The sequence below is a fragment of the Gavialis gangeticus genome, unplaced genomic scaffold (genome assembly GCF_001723915.1).
Source record: "Gavialis gangeticus isolate Ggan-Ray unplaced genomic scaffold, GavGan_comp1, whole genome shotgun sequence".
Taxonomy (NCBI): domain Eukaryota; kingdom Metazoa; phylum Chordata; order Crocodylia; family Gavialidae; genus Gavialis; species Gavialis gangeticus.
The window spans coordinates 71,762,660-71,777,688 of NW_017729031.1; the positions used below are offsets into that span (position 1 = coordinate 71,762,660).

At 40.7% G+C, this 15,029-nt stretch overlaps 1 protein-coding gene across 2 annotated transcripts in view; it reads right to left on the reverse strand.

The window, feature by feature from the left end:
* SLC40A1 (solute carrier family 40 member 1) overlaps positions 1 to 14,796 on the reverse strand; it is a 19,585-nt gene extending 4,789 nt beyond the window's left edge. Inside the window, exons 1-6 of one of the 2 annotated variants that reach the window (XM_019523084.1) lie at positions 14,760 to 14,796; positions 13,387 to 13,454; positions 7,494 to 7,653; positions 6,450 to 6,565; positions 5,583 to 5,709; positions 61 to 306 (exon numbers count right to left, since the gene is read on the reverse strand). In XM_019523084.1, the coding sequence (XP_019378629.1) occupies positions 61 to 306; positions 5,583 to 5,709; positions 6,450 to 6,565; positions 7,494 to 7,653; positions 13,387 to 13,454; positions 14,760 to 14,781 (739 nt within the window). In that variant the 5' untranslated portion in view covers positions 14,782 to 14,796. Of the gene's footprint in view, positions 1 to 60; positions 307 to 5,582; positions 5,710 to 6,449; positions 6,566 to 7,493; positions 7,654 to 13,386; positions 13,455 to 14,241; positions 14,539 to 14,759 lie in introns of those variants that run through there. The other variant, XM_019523083.1, reaches the window with a different exon arrangement.
* Between the last annotated feature and the right edge of the window lie 233 nt (positions 14,797 to 15,029).

Consider the following 15,029-nt stretch of genomic DNA (forward strand, 5'->3'; position numbering starts at 1 on the left):
TTGTGGGGGTGGGGGGGGGGGGGGGGGGGGGAGTAAAGGGAGGGTTAGTAGTTCTAGTACCTTTCTGCAAATTCAGTTGTTTCAGTTCAGTTTCCTCAACTTTTGAAATAGATTTGAGAGCCAGAGCAGGGGTTTTCTGGTAAACTTTCCACAGGAGTAGATACTCAACACACATGGAGAGCAGGTTCCAGCCAGATATGAATCCACAGCCAATCACTGGAGAGCCAAAGGTCATTATCTGACCAACTGCCAATGGCGCCAAGATATTGGTCAATTGGTCAATTCTTCGTACTGTAGCATTCATATCTGTCAGATACAAATGTTCATATTATCAAATCAGAGTGGAAATACCACATTTTCTTGCATACAACATGCCCCAGAATAAGATGTGCACCTTATTTTTGAAAGGTAGAAGGGAAAAATATATTTCAATAGTTCATGTGTATGAACTAAGTTAAACTATAATATTGCTCTACAAAAGAAATTGCAAAGTAAATACTGTAAAGACAAAATAAAAAACTAAAAAAGGAAGTTTGTATTTTGGAGGGTTTTTTAAGCTACCAGAAGAGTTGATCTCTTTCTGATGTTCTGCAGATATGGTATTCCCTTAAAAAGGTAGACACTTTTGATTCAGTTACTGCTACTTGCCTATATTTTGAGGATATATCTTGAGAGCCATTTCAAGGAAATACAGGCAAGTAGCAGTAAATAACCAAGTAACAGCAGCTAAGGAGCCCAGAATGCTCGTTGTGCTGTTTCATGTGAAGAACATGCAACATTACTTTCACTGCAGAAACTGCTATTACTGTATTTCTTCACTTATAAGACCCTCCCCCCCAAATTTCTAGCAGTTGATTTTTAAAATAAAGCTATTTGTATATGTAAGACAGTATGGTAGTTAATTCCCAATTAGATTTCACAGAAACCAAAGCCTGGTTCATAAGGCCAATAGCAAAACTCCCATTACATTTAACTGGATCTACAGTTTGGCCAAACTATAGGCTAGCTACTAATACAGAAGTTTATGTACCAACCATTTTTACTACAGATAGATCTATTATATATGTTTTTGGAAAAATTATGGAAGTTCATGAAATAAATTCCCATTTGTCAGTCTTGCTTAAGATCAGTCTTGCAGGTTTGGAAATGCTAAAAAGTGGAAATGTGTTAATCCATGAAAGGGAAATCATGGATCATTGATTTCATAAAATGCCACTATACACTTGTTGTAGATACAGCTTGATCCCATCACAGTGCCCATGTGCAACCCCTCTGAAACTAGTGGGAGTGTCATATGTCCAAAGGATAACACCCTAATATGTTCCTGTAATGGATGAGTATTGTTTCTCAAGTTATCTGTATAGTATTGAATCACATATTTCTTGCCCACTTTATTCACCTCTGAAATTATGGATGACCAAACACCACCTACTTAGATAGCAGCAGACCTTTGGTTTGGTTTCAAGTTTCCTCATTGAGGCATACTGCCTATAGTGGTCATCAATCATTTCACAACTTCAGTGAGCAAAGTCCTCTCTCCTTTCCTGTTCTACATTTAGTCTGGAAACATGAGGGAGTGGCCCCTAATACAAGCTCATGGTTCCCATCTTGCTGCTAATCCCATCCACCTCACCCCCCCCACCCCAAGCTGCTAGAATTTAATCAGCAACTGAGGGTTGTTCTGCATTTAATGGAAGTTGGTAGGTGTTCAGCTTTTCCGGTTATTCAAAACAAGCCATGTACTTGAGTGTTTAAATGTGGATGCTTAAAATCATGGTCTCTTTCTAAATACAGCCTTTAAAAGCTGCAGAGAAAGATTTAAAAGTGAGAGATTTGTGTAAAATAATGTGGCAGGCATTTTCCTGGAACTGCTCCTGTTCATTCAATGCATTGTTGAATCTGTCCCTAGCCAAAGAGGATAAAATTACACATAAACCAGTATAAGAGATCAGAAACCAGTTCAAATCTATAAACACAGAAGTTTAGTGCACATCAACCACTTTTAAAATGGCTGAAACCAGTTTAAGGTAAACCTGGATGAATGTAATATCTAATAAACTGATTTTAACCTAAATCAGTTAAGTCTAACTTCTATCCAAGATCCCCTCTAGGCTCAAGTTAACTCGCAGTCCACCAGCATCCCAGGATGCTTTGCAGCTTCCCAGAAACCCTCACCCTACCTCGCAGGGCGAGCGGGCTAGCCTTGGCCCAAACTGTCTGGTTCAGTGAAGCAGGAAGGTGTGCTCTAGCATCCCCCAGCTTCTGGCCTGGAACACTGCAAATATATGGCTGCATTTCCAGAATCAAAATGTCTATTCGCTTGCTTATTGGTTCAATATGAACATCTGTTCACTTGATTCAATCTTTGCAGGTTAGTCTAAGCTGCATATATTGAACCAATAAGTAATTCAGCCTTGGGCTTTCTGACTGTCTGTACTTAGCTTTCATGTACAGAGCTAAGTGTAAAATATTTCACAGATAATCAAGGCATGAAAGAAAGGAAACGCATTATGAAAATCTGCATACCCTATTTGTCAAGAAGATTTTTTTGATCTTAAAATGGATGAGGCTTAATTTCATGGAGTTGCTTAAAAAGGCAGGGCAGGGGGGCACTGTAGACACTAATTCAGTAAAAAATGTGTACATTATGAAAACAGGCAGCCTACTTCATCAGAAGCTACTTCATCATAGCAGATTAACACAGCTAACTACCTCTCTATTCATCAAAATTGCTTGCGAGTAGCATATTTTTCCCCTACTCCCAAGGTTACCCAGGAGAAACCACACAGAAAGAAAAGATGGATAGAAAGAACCATCAGGCATTTGTGAGGAACAAGAAACCAGAGTAAATTTTATTGATCATTCTGCTAACTTATTTTTTTCTTCGAGAAACCTATATCCATTCATATGCCTTTTGAAGACAACAGTGGTCACAAATCCCTTGACCATTCTAACATTTTATATTAAGCATAAAACAGAAGACAATGTTGTTCAGATTTTTTTTCCAAAAAAGGTCCCTATTTTGTTCAGGCTATAGAAGTTTTAAGAAAAACAGGTGTATACAGTCCTTTCTGGGACATTTGAGATGTTAGCTATGATGGTTTCAAAAAAACCCAAAAACACAAAAAAAAAAAAAAAAAAAACCACAACAACCCCTCAACTGCATCAGAGACCTGTTTTATAATTTTATAGTACAAAAATATAATGGTAGTATGATGTTATGTCAGTCTGAATTTAAGAGACAAGCATATCTACATGTTCATTAATGTGCTTTAGGTAATGCACATTAAATTTAGTACCTCCATTTAGAGGTACTAGAAAAGGCACATTCACCGATTTGAATGCATTTAGTGTTTTAAAAACAAAAGCAAACAACAAAAAAACAAGCATTATAGATGCGCTCTGGGAGGCAGGGGTGGCACCTTAATTAGCGCAGCTCTGAGAGCTGCACTACTTAAAAGTACATCACATGCATCAGCATCCCCATGCTGAAAAATGGCAGCAGGGCGCTTTGAACTAAAGCTCAAACAAATTTTAGTTCAAAGCCCCCTGCTGCCATTTTTAAGCACAGGGACACTGATACAAGTGACACTGGAATCTGCTGAAGTGGAGTAATTACCATACTCCAGCAGACATTATTAATTGAGTCTGCTCCAACACACTGTAATTACAGCACATCCTAGCAGCCTCCCTGTATGTGTACAAGAGCCAATGGGGGGGTTTTGTATCACTTTAATGCACATTAAAACAGGCTAGTGCACATTAAAGCATATATAGATCTGCCCACAGAAAGGTATAATGTAGGCAAGATAGCTTTCTTCAAACCTGTTGCTCCCTCAGTATCAGGTGACATGCAAAAGAAGTGCAATTTGCTAAATGAAATAGTCATAATAAATATTAAACAAGAAGCATTAAAGTTTTAAAACTTCTGCAAAGGTTAGAAAATTCTTTCCATCAATGGTTTAAGTGTATGAACTCATAAAATTAAACTCTAATACTGCTCTAACAAAGGAACTGCAAAGAAAACACTACAAAGACAAAATAAAAAACTAGAAAAAGTAGTTTGTATTTTGGGAAGTGAAATGCCAGAGTTGTGCATTTTTTTTTTTTTTTAATTACTAGAGTAATTTCTTTCTGATGTTCGGCAAATATGGCATTCCCTTAATCGATAACACTTTTGACAGTAAATGCATGGACTAAAGGATGAGCAAAACAAAAGAGCATTAGGTAAAACGTAGGCACCTTAATTCAAAACTACCACCTTGAAAATTTCTGCTCAGCTGCTATCCAACTCCATAGATGTCTTGGTTTGACTTTAAAGTTCTTGCAAATGCATATAACCCTATGGGCCTGTGGCTCAGAACTGCCCCACTATTGATAGGGCATGAATGGGCATAAGCATGAGGTGAGTGCAAAGCAATCAGGGAACTAGCCATCCCTTTCCCTAAGTCTGCCTACTGGGCTGTTGTCAGTCTCAGAGCCTGCTGAACGCATCCTAGTAGGATCAGGCAGCGTCTCTTCTGCATGAACAGCCTGCTCTTGAAGCCATTCCACTAAGCAGAAAGGAGTTCCAGAATCAGTGCTCCAGGGAGAGTGAGCAATACTCCAAAGCCTATTGGTTAGGACACTCATGCGGAAAGGGCAGTCCTCAACAATCATAGCAGGGCAGATCTGTGCCAAATTAGCACTGGCTCCTCCCATGCTAATTGTGGCAATAGCTGCTTCTGCACCCTCCCTCTACCCCCTGCAACAAGTGCAGCATCCATGGCTGCTGACCCCACCACCCCTTTCAGTTACGCTACTGGTCTGAGCCCAGAACTGTTCATTTATTTTACATAATAATACAGTCATTAAAATAGAAGCTCACCACTTCCAGTTCCATTGTAAAAGAAGAGACTAAGCCTTCCTGAGTTATGAGAGAGAAATTGGTGCTTAACTTTAGGACAGGATTTGAGGGCTGTAGCTGTCAAGTGGATGGCAGTGCCACCTTGAAACTTTAAGGAAAGCACCTGAGTCTCAGGAAGGTAGGACTGCAGACATCTTTTTATTCAGCTTTTTCTTATTGGCTAGCCTTAAGTCTTATTCTAATTCTCTCCATGCACTATCCAGAAGGCCATGCAGCCAGCACAAGGTTCTGTACTCTACTCTGGAATTAGGAGCCTAGAAAAGTTAGGCATTTCAGTGCCTCAGTTCTTTATTAGATCTAGCCCTGAAAGATAAAAGGTCACATGGAAATATCACAGATCATTAGATGGAAAAAGCTACATACTTTGTTGAAAGACAAAACAAAACAAAAACAAAAACAGGCATTCCCTGACAACGTAACAAGTTGGATTAAAAAAAAAAAAAAGACAGTTTTATGGCTAGTCAGCTGCAAGGTAATCAGAATTTTAGAACAGTCACTTCTAATCTTTTTTAAACAGAGTCAGGAATAGAGAAGGAAAAGATCTGCCCTTTTAAACTGTTGTTCTCTTGCAACTCCTGGAACACAGAAAAATGTGCTGACTGCAAAGTAAAATTGTAACCTGCACAATCAATATCACATAGTAAAACATTTCAAGATAATGAAAAGAATGTTTCACCTGCCAATCTGCTTCTGTCTTCACCTGCAACTACAACAATCCAGTCTCTCTGAATTGTAATTGCTGTGGCAGTACTGGCCAAATTGGCAATGTTTGCTATTGTGATGACCAGGATGTAGCAGAGAGTCTAGGGGAATGGAAATAAAGCATGAATAAAATGATGGACCAAAGACATCACCACCATTTTTTCTTACAACCCAAATTAGAGTATTTTACATTGTAAACATTTTGCATGAGTATTATTATTCAGATAGGACAATAATTCTTGTTTAAATGATGGGTTTTGGTTTTATAAAATCATTAGTCTTCAACAAACAAACAATAGATGGAGTTAAATCTACCTGATCTGGCATTACTGGCAAGGCATCCTTTGACTCCACTGATATCCATGGGTGCAAGGGAAGGGAATGGGGGCGGGGAAAACAAACAAAGAAAAAAAACACAGCACACATTCTGTCAATAGAACTACCAATTCATAGTTCCTGAAGTCAGGATGTGGTTCTGCAAGTGAAATCCATAGCACCACTGGAATCTGTGGAGTTTTACCATTGAGTTTAAAGGGTGCTAAAATTTCACAAATTTTAAGACCACAAAATATCTCTTCCTACATCTTAAACAAGGAAGCCATAGTCCCTTATATCGTTGTTAGAGTCATTCACTGCTATGGTCACTAGACTTGTATTAAGCTATTAATTGTTATGATACCAACAATAGTTTTATTTGCCGGTTTTAATTCTACAAAGGATACATGAAAGTAGTTTGAGATGGGGCAGGGGGGGAAGTGTAAATGTTCCTCACTTCTTCCCTCCCTCAAAGCAAACACTTCCTTATCACAGACATAAGAAATATTAACATTTGAGCACTTACAAGAAGCCATCCATGGTATAAGGTCAAAAGCTGAGCCTTGAACAGGAAGACAAGCATCAAGATGATACCACATAAGATAACAGATGCATTCTGTACAACCAAGGATGTCCGGGCCACTATTTCAGGTTAAAAAAAAAAAAAAATGAAGTCCTAGGTTTTTAGTACAAATGATGTACAGCTACCTACTATGCAAATACGAGTGTTCTCACACATTTTCTTTTAAAGTTTATTTACAAGGTAGAATATTTTCATGTGCACAGATTTAGTGTTATGTAGTGCTTTGACTCAACTGTAATCTTGTACTCTATACCTAAAGTCAAATCCAGCTTTTTCATGATTTCCTTAACCTAATGATATAATGCAACTTAAATAGGTATTTCTTCCATTCATCTACACTTCAAAACAAATCCCAGCTATTTAAACACTGACACTGTTTTTAAAAAGCAGCCAGTAGAAAACACACTTGGTAATCATTTTTAACGGAAGCAAGCATTATTGTGTAAACCGTGTATTTAGAACTATTTTTAAAGTAGTAGCTAGATTACTTAAGAATGAAAATGCACTATTAGAAAATTAAAAGGTAACTAAGAACACACATTAGTATTTAAAGTTAGCAGAGCAAACAAGCAGCTGCAAGATATGCAGATGTGGCTGACAAAAGGAAGAGCCAGTGACAATGAAGTTAGGTTGCTTGCTTGCTAGATTATTAGATTCCAGGGAACCGAGTCTGTTGTTCTTAGGCAATTTACAGGTTTCATTGTTGTCTCTCTTCATCTAGTTACAGTAGGAGTTTGGCCTCAGTAAGGAACAGATAAAAGATAAAACAAGTTTTATGTACCTCTTTGATACTGTCCCTGTAGAATGGTTTAATATTATCACAATATGATTCTGCTAAGCTTTCAGACTTTTAGAATGTGAGCAAGCCTGATCTCATATTTAATATAAGGAGTCTTTACAGCATGCTACATGCTGACTCCCATTTTGCCTAACTTCCCCTTTTGACAGATGTTGGTCATCTGTAAACAAGACACTGAGGTTGCTGACCTTTAAGCCTTGAGTTCTTGTCCACCCAGTCTCCAATAATGGCTCCCAAAAGAAGGACTGATCCTGCCACAACCAGTCCATAGACTGCAGTCAAAAGCAAGCTGTTTCCATAAAGTTCAACCAGGAAGACAGACACTGCAAAATGCCACATCCGATCTCCCTTTAATAGAGAGGGGAAATAAATGATAGATCATTATTTACATTTTGATATCACGTTAGTACATTTTCATGTCTCATCAGGATAACCACACAAATGCTCACATACTAATAAAAACCCAATCATGTCACCATTCTGTACACAAACCTTGCTTGCGTCTAGATCAGTGCCCAATTAGGCTAGAGACAGACATTACAAATAAACCAATTTAAGTGATCAGAAACTGGTTTAAACCTGTAACAGAACAGACATTCAATGCACATAAACCAGTTTGAAAATGGCTGAAACTAGTTTGAGATAAGCCTAGTTGAATGTAGTATCAGACTTAACCTGATTCAGGTTAAACCAGTTTATGCAATGTCTGTCCCAGACCTCTTCCTAGTTTAACTTAAACCAGAGTCCTCCGCATCCCAGATGCTTTGCAGCCCTGGGCAGGGCTCTCTACTCCAGAGAGCTATGCTGGCTCCTCCCCTTCACTCTCTGGCTGGAGCTCCAGAGACAGCAGGATCTGCCTAGCTTCTTCCTGCCCCATGCCCCCACCCCCACCACCCCTCTGCCACAGCATGGACCATAGCCAGCATGTGGTATGCTAGCTTATGCTGAGAGGTGTCTAGGTAAGGTGGACAGGACAGTGTCTGCTTAGGGCCTTTTGGAGCTAAGAGAGCTTGAATTAATGAGAAAGGCTTTTGTTTTCTTGATGGGTTGATAAATACTAGCACATCCAACTTCTAGCCTGAGCCACTACAGGCATATGCCTGCTTTTCTTCAGCCCAGAGGGGATGTCTGTACAATTACAAACTGGTTCAGCCTAGCCAGGTTAGACTAACCTGCAAAGATTGAATCAATTCAGGCTCAGGCTTTTTGAATGTCTGTCCCTAGCCTTAGTGTCTCATCCTGATGCATCACAGAATGTAATTTTTTCTATGGTTATATTATGGGTCAAGTTCTGTACATGACTCCAGAACTGTTAATTTGTGTATGAATTCTCCCGCTACAGAACACTCCAATTATTGCCTATAGTGGTTTAACCTCACCAGACCCAGCGCTTTTAAAATTATACAAAAAACTTTGTTCCACCTTTGAAGCTTTTGTCTCACATGAATGAAGCAGACCGTTTGTTATGAACTCCAGCTGTGCAAGTTCAGATGGACAATATCAACTTTGAACAGCATTTCCGTCTAAAAAACATTTCAACTCCAAGTAATGTCTAGAAACCATTATTAACCAGAACAGAACAGTATTTCTGTTGCACTAGTTTCATTCTTGTTTTTTCCTTCCCATTTGAGAGAATACGATATTCTCACTCCTGACTTCACGCACTATGCTTCCATCCTTACTTTCTTAAAACTCACTGATTCTCTGAAGCAAAAAACCCTAGCAGAAAGGTAGTTAACAGTGTTAATCTGAAGTCAAGCAGAAGGCAGGGTAGATATGCACTGTAAGGACTAACCAGTATCTATTTTTATATTACATATAAAATAATGAGAAAGGGAGAGAGAGCATGAAAACATGCACACTTTTGAACTCATGTTCATGAAAACTTATGCTCTACGAATCTTATTTAGTCTATAAAAGGTGCAGATCTATCCTGTCCTCTGCAAAAAGAAATCTTAGTCCTTTCAAATCTTTGATACACTACTTGGTCTTGCCTTTGACTTCAATAGAACCTGGATTTCACCCTCATTTTCTGAATGTATTGTTGTAGTGTCAACCTGTGCCTAATCCACGCTTCTTGAACATACAAATAATTGCAAGGTTTGAACGTGCAACAAATACAAAACTGCGTCCCCTGTAATCAAAATCCTAAATTACAGGGTGTTGCCAACTCTGCTTTTTACATCACCTCATCCACATGAAGCTCAATACAAAATAAGAAAAAAGCATTATTGCATGCCTCAGAATCCATGCAAGAGGTGGACACTTACTTCTCTCACAGCTTTGTTACAAGGCCAAGTGCAAGAACCTAATAATATTTCATTTAAGCACTAAACGTTAGAGATTAAAATGTTTTCTTCAAGGAATCTTTCAGCACATTTTCTAAACGACTAAGTAAAAAATACTCTTAAAGCATTGCATGCTGCAGACTGGAGCCACCAGCCTTCATGGCCCCTCTAGTTGGCCCCAAAAGCATGGGAGAAAGAAGAGGCAAGCTGGGCTGGAAAGTAGGGCTCTTCTGGTGAGTGTCTGCCTACCCATCTTTAATCACAACATGCTAGCAGCTGGCAGAGATGCTGCCAGTGTTGGAGAGAGGTTGGTGGGGGCAGAGGGGCAGGGAGCTGGGGTGGAGGGTTGGCTAGCATCAGGAGTGGCTGCAGAAGATGCTTGTCAGTGGGATACTGGGGTAGGCAGGGGATGACGAACACGGAGAGGATACTGCTTACCTCCTCACATAGGCACCAGACCACCCTTAAAACCATTTGAAATGTCTTCTTCCTTTGAGTATCCTCTTAAAGAAGCAGTGCTATGCAGTATAGCTAATAAAACTATGGTAAGGACTTGAAATGCAGAGTATTTCAAGATGCACTAAGAATGCACCAAGATCTACTGGAACTGACAGCAAAAGCTAGTCATAAGTTAGGCAAGCCAGTAAAAGAGAAAAAAAAAGCATAAGTAGTCACACTATATTTGGGGCCATAATAATAGCTGGTGAAAGCATATAGAAGTACACTGAAGTAACAGTAGCATACATGCACACTCCTTACACTCACTGTAAAATCTGGCCTTTGGCTTTTGCTAAGTGTGTACACTGAAGAGTTTCCCATTCTGCAAACACTCATAAATGTAAACTCATTTATGCCATTCCCTGTGAGAGCTGTCAGAATCAGAACCCAATGAGGCTGAAATAAAATTAAATGTTTTCTATGTCAAAATGAAGTTCTCCTCCAACCCCTGACCTTACTTGATGACTAACTTAACAACCGAGTTTACTTTTGTAAAACTTAAATCAAGGTTTCCTCTATAACAGTCACAGAAGAGTAAGTTTATGTATTTTCCTGATTTTAAGGATCAGTGAAATTCCATGAGATTCAAACTACTCCCTGGTCAAATTTCACTTATAAATAAATGAGTCATCATCTAACCATAGAACCTGGATAGCCTAATTTACTTGTTCATTAAAATAAGAAACTAATGCAAAAGAAATCACTAAAAGGGATCTATGCTGCAGAGCTTTGCTTGTTTGGATGTAGCTAGATAAAAAAAGAAAAAATTACAAAATTTCATTCAAAAAGGAAAGTAGTCAGCACTAATAGCCATTATATTTAGGATAAAAAAAAATCTGAGCCATACAGAAGTCAAAGGCAATGTCCTATTGACTTTAGTCCACTCAGTATTTCACTCAGTTTCCATAGGGCACCACCTTGCCATCAGCAACTAACCCAAATATACACAAAGTACAACCTTCTCTTGTTGGTTCTTTACATCTGTATTATGCTGTATGACCCTCTATTAGCTTCATTAATGCAATAATGTAAATCTCATACACACTGCAATATTGATCAGAAGTGAGCTGATGGATGTCTTGCATTCAAAAGTTTATCTAACCTTATCCCAACCATGCAGTTCGTCCAAAACCCCCCAAAAATCCTTGCCTCTCAAGTAATTCCTGGACCGTCATAGCTCAAACCTCACTCTAATACTACTATTGAAAAAAACAAAAAACAAAAAACAAAACAAAAACAGACTGATGCAGGATCAGCAGTTAGACTTCATCATGACCAAGTAACTTCACCCAGAGTACTTGGGTCAGAATAATCTGCATGTACCTAGCTAATCTGGAAGAATCTGAGGCTGTTTCCAACAGGTAGGCATATTTGTTTTTAAAACTGATTTTTTTTAATTGCCAAGCAGAGACTATCTATTAGTGGCAGAAAACATAGCTGAATTATAAATAAGCAGTTACAGAACAATTATGCTTTAAGCTACACTAGGACTCAAGAAATTTTAATAGTAAAGTGTACCCTACAAGACAGCACACTTTAAGAGGCTTTATCCTGTTCTTCTTGAGATCTTTCAGTAGGGAACTGAAACCTCTTTCTTCATGAAAAGTTATACTACTTAAGTCTAATCATCCTTTAAGTAGCTTTTATTTTTTCTATTACTCACATATTACCATATGCCTACCACCAAACCAAATGTGGTTTGATCTCTGAAATTTAACAATCCCAGGCCTCACTGCTACTTAGCATTCAGGATTCCCATGTGGTCTTCCACCTACAGGTATAACCAAGGTATCTGTGAAGTGTTCAGCCACAAACCAAGACCACAGAAACCAAATGAGAGGAAAGCACTCATTCATTCAGCCCCACTAACTGCTGAACTGGCAAGAGGCAATAAGGGGTATCAAAGACAACAGTTCAACAAAATGTTTCAGCATGTGATTAATAGTAAAAATCAAAGCACAAGCTGAAGTGCTTTGTTGAATTTGTCTACATCTCTAAATATTAAGGGGAATGAGCAGCTAGTGTTTTCATGTTCCAGTCCCATCACCCTCTCTCATGCTGAGAGATCTTACCTTGCTCTGTAGGGAGTACCACTGTTGATTTCAGTGGGACAAGTCACAGAGGAAGGCACCACACAACTGAAGGACAGAATCTCGGTCTGAATGGACTACTGGTTTACATGCCTTTTTGGTTTTGGGGACAGAACAGTCCTTGTTTCTATGAAAAAAAAACATTTTGGGGCAAGATAACAACCACTGCTAAAATGTATTTTACCTATTTAAACAAGTTTGATATTTCTCCAAACTTCCCTCCATTAGACATTGCGCTATGACCCTTCTGTTTAGCCAGTGACACACTGCAAAGAACTAGGTGTGCAATGTTATAGTCATAACAGCAGCCAAGCTCAGTTTTGTGCAACGCACACATCAAGGCAGTCCCTCACTTAGAAGCTTATATAGCAGAAGACCAAGGCAACAAACGAGTTCTAGAGAAAGAAGTTATTTTAAAGAGTTTAACAGCCTTATTAATCCAATACTAAATCAGTTATTTACAAGGTAATAGAGTACCATACTTTAAAAAAAAGTAACATTTCTCTCTATTCTTAAGCTATGGCCTATTTTTCCATATATCTTTATAAAAATTGAAGATAACCATGTCTAGAACTACTTCCCAGCATAACAGATGCTTTTGCAGTTTTAGGACCTTTTTTTTTTTTTTTTTGACAGACCAAATAAACAATGTTTCAACAACCAAGTATTTTATTAAACGGGGAAATGGTAGTACCAAAAAGTAGAGGTTTGTTAGTAAATGCCAATGACTGCAAGCACTACTATTGATCCCTTGCCCCATTACTGAATACTGAGTATACTATACCTTCTCACCAAATCCTTCAAATTATTAGATCCAGGTCACTGCATTATAAAACATTTTGTTTGGGCAAGGCTCACATACTGTTCCTAATCTTTACCAAATTGTAATATTACCTTAGTCTAACAAGCCTGACTGGTTTCAGTAAGGTTGCTCAGAGAGTAAGGTATTACTCAATGTATAAGGAAACAGAATTGGCTACCGGACGCTCCTGAATATTACACTTCTATTAGAATACTGCCAAGCACAGTGTAGCACATCTTCTGGATAGCATGGAGATTACCGAGAACACTCCCCCAGCACTTTGCTGTTTTTGCTGACAGATCAGAACCACCTTTTTCCTTGTTAAAATACAAACAGCATGAAGAAGGATCAAAATGCAAATTAATACTATTTCACTGCATGGTGCAACTTTTTAAAAACTTACCCAAGTGGACAGTGCATGCCCAAGATAAAGAAGAAACTTTGCAGATGTAAAATAAGTGACCAAGGAGCCTAAGTTGGGAAGAAAAAAGAAAAAAGGAGACATGCTAAAGAGGAACAGAGTAATTTTGCAACTTTAGCACACATGAGTTTTATGCCATTTTAAAGTCAGCTCCCTAGTGATCAAAAAAGGTGGTCTGTGGCTCACCAGTGGTCCACAGCTGGTCCATACCTCCTGCCTCTCTTTACAACTAAGAGTTTGATGCTAAGGGTGCATGATGGACTACACAAAGTTGAGGGCTGTCAGCAGTCTAATCACCCAATGAGTCTACGACCTGACAAGGAACATCCTGCATTCTTTTGAAAGCTTGTCTACCTTCATGCCAGCTACGCAGCTGGTCCAATGAAAGATATCACCCCAAGAAATTGTGGAATCACAGAGTCATGTATTGACACAAACAGATTTGCCTGCATGTGCTGCTCAGACCAGCACAGTACTTCTTCTGTTGAGTCTTTCCCTGTGGTTCACTGAACCGCCCTTTAGGAGCTCTGCCAGAGGGGACAAACAGGAGGGAACAAAGACTATCAGAGCAATCTTACCTGCCTCTGCACCAAGGCCTCTGGCTGGACTAGTCCCAGAGAAAGACGCCACTCCACAGGAGCGAAGGTGGCATGTAGCTGTGCACCACCTTTACTGCCTGGAGAGCCCATGGCACCCCCTGCATCCCTCCCCACACACCTGCCAGGGGCTACCACCAGGACCTGCGCAGGGTGTAGCTCGCTGCCAGCCTGAGGGTTGCACCAGGGTCCCCGCAGCCTTGGCTGGTCTCTGCCCCACTACCTGCCCCGTGGTACTGACCGCAGCATCCCTGGCCGCTCGCCTGCTCCGCGGCCCCGCTCATGTCCGCCCGCGCGCAGCCCCCCGCCAAGTCCCGCGCCGCTGGGGTCCCCGCAAGCACCGACGGAGCCTAGGAGCCCAAAGCAGCGGGCACGCGGCAGCCTTGGGTGGGTCTTTCCCAACTTAGCTAGCACTGTAGCTGAAGTGGGAAAGCGATAGCCTTATAGGCAGAGGCGGCGAGGCGCTACGGAGGCGAACGAGGGGCCCAGCTAGGCCCCAGCTCCCGCTGGCCGCTCCGACACCCGGCTACGCTCGCCAGCCCCGGACTCGCAGCCTTTGTAGCGGGCGGGGCGGGGCGGGGAGGCGGCCCCCTCCTATCAGCGCCAAGCTTATCTGCATGGCCCCGCCCACCGGGGCAGGTCGCCGAGGTGAGCGGGACCGCCCGGGGGAGCCCCCGCGCCGGCCCCTGCCCTGCCCCGCGCCCCAGGGGGCAACACACCGGGGAAGCTTGTGGTGCTGGTGTCCGCCTGGCCATGTACTTCTACTACTAGGCTCCTCCATGGAGATCACTGAATCTTCCTGTGCCTCGGAAGCCGGCTCTCTGAAAGAAGGTGGACCTCCGTGCGGAAAGCCAACATCGCCTCAAATGCACGCGTGCAGCCCTCAAATGTCCGAGGAAATGAGCGCTCCAAGATCGTGAGATCAGGTCTGAAACCAAGCCCACGGTTTATCAAGTAGGAAAGGCCATGTATCTGGGTCCGTGAAGGCAGTTTTCCTTAAGCATCCAGGAATAACGGCTCTTCCTGTTT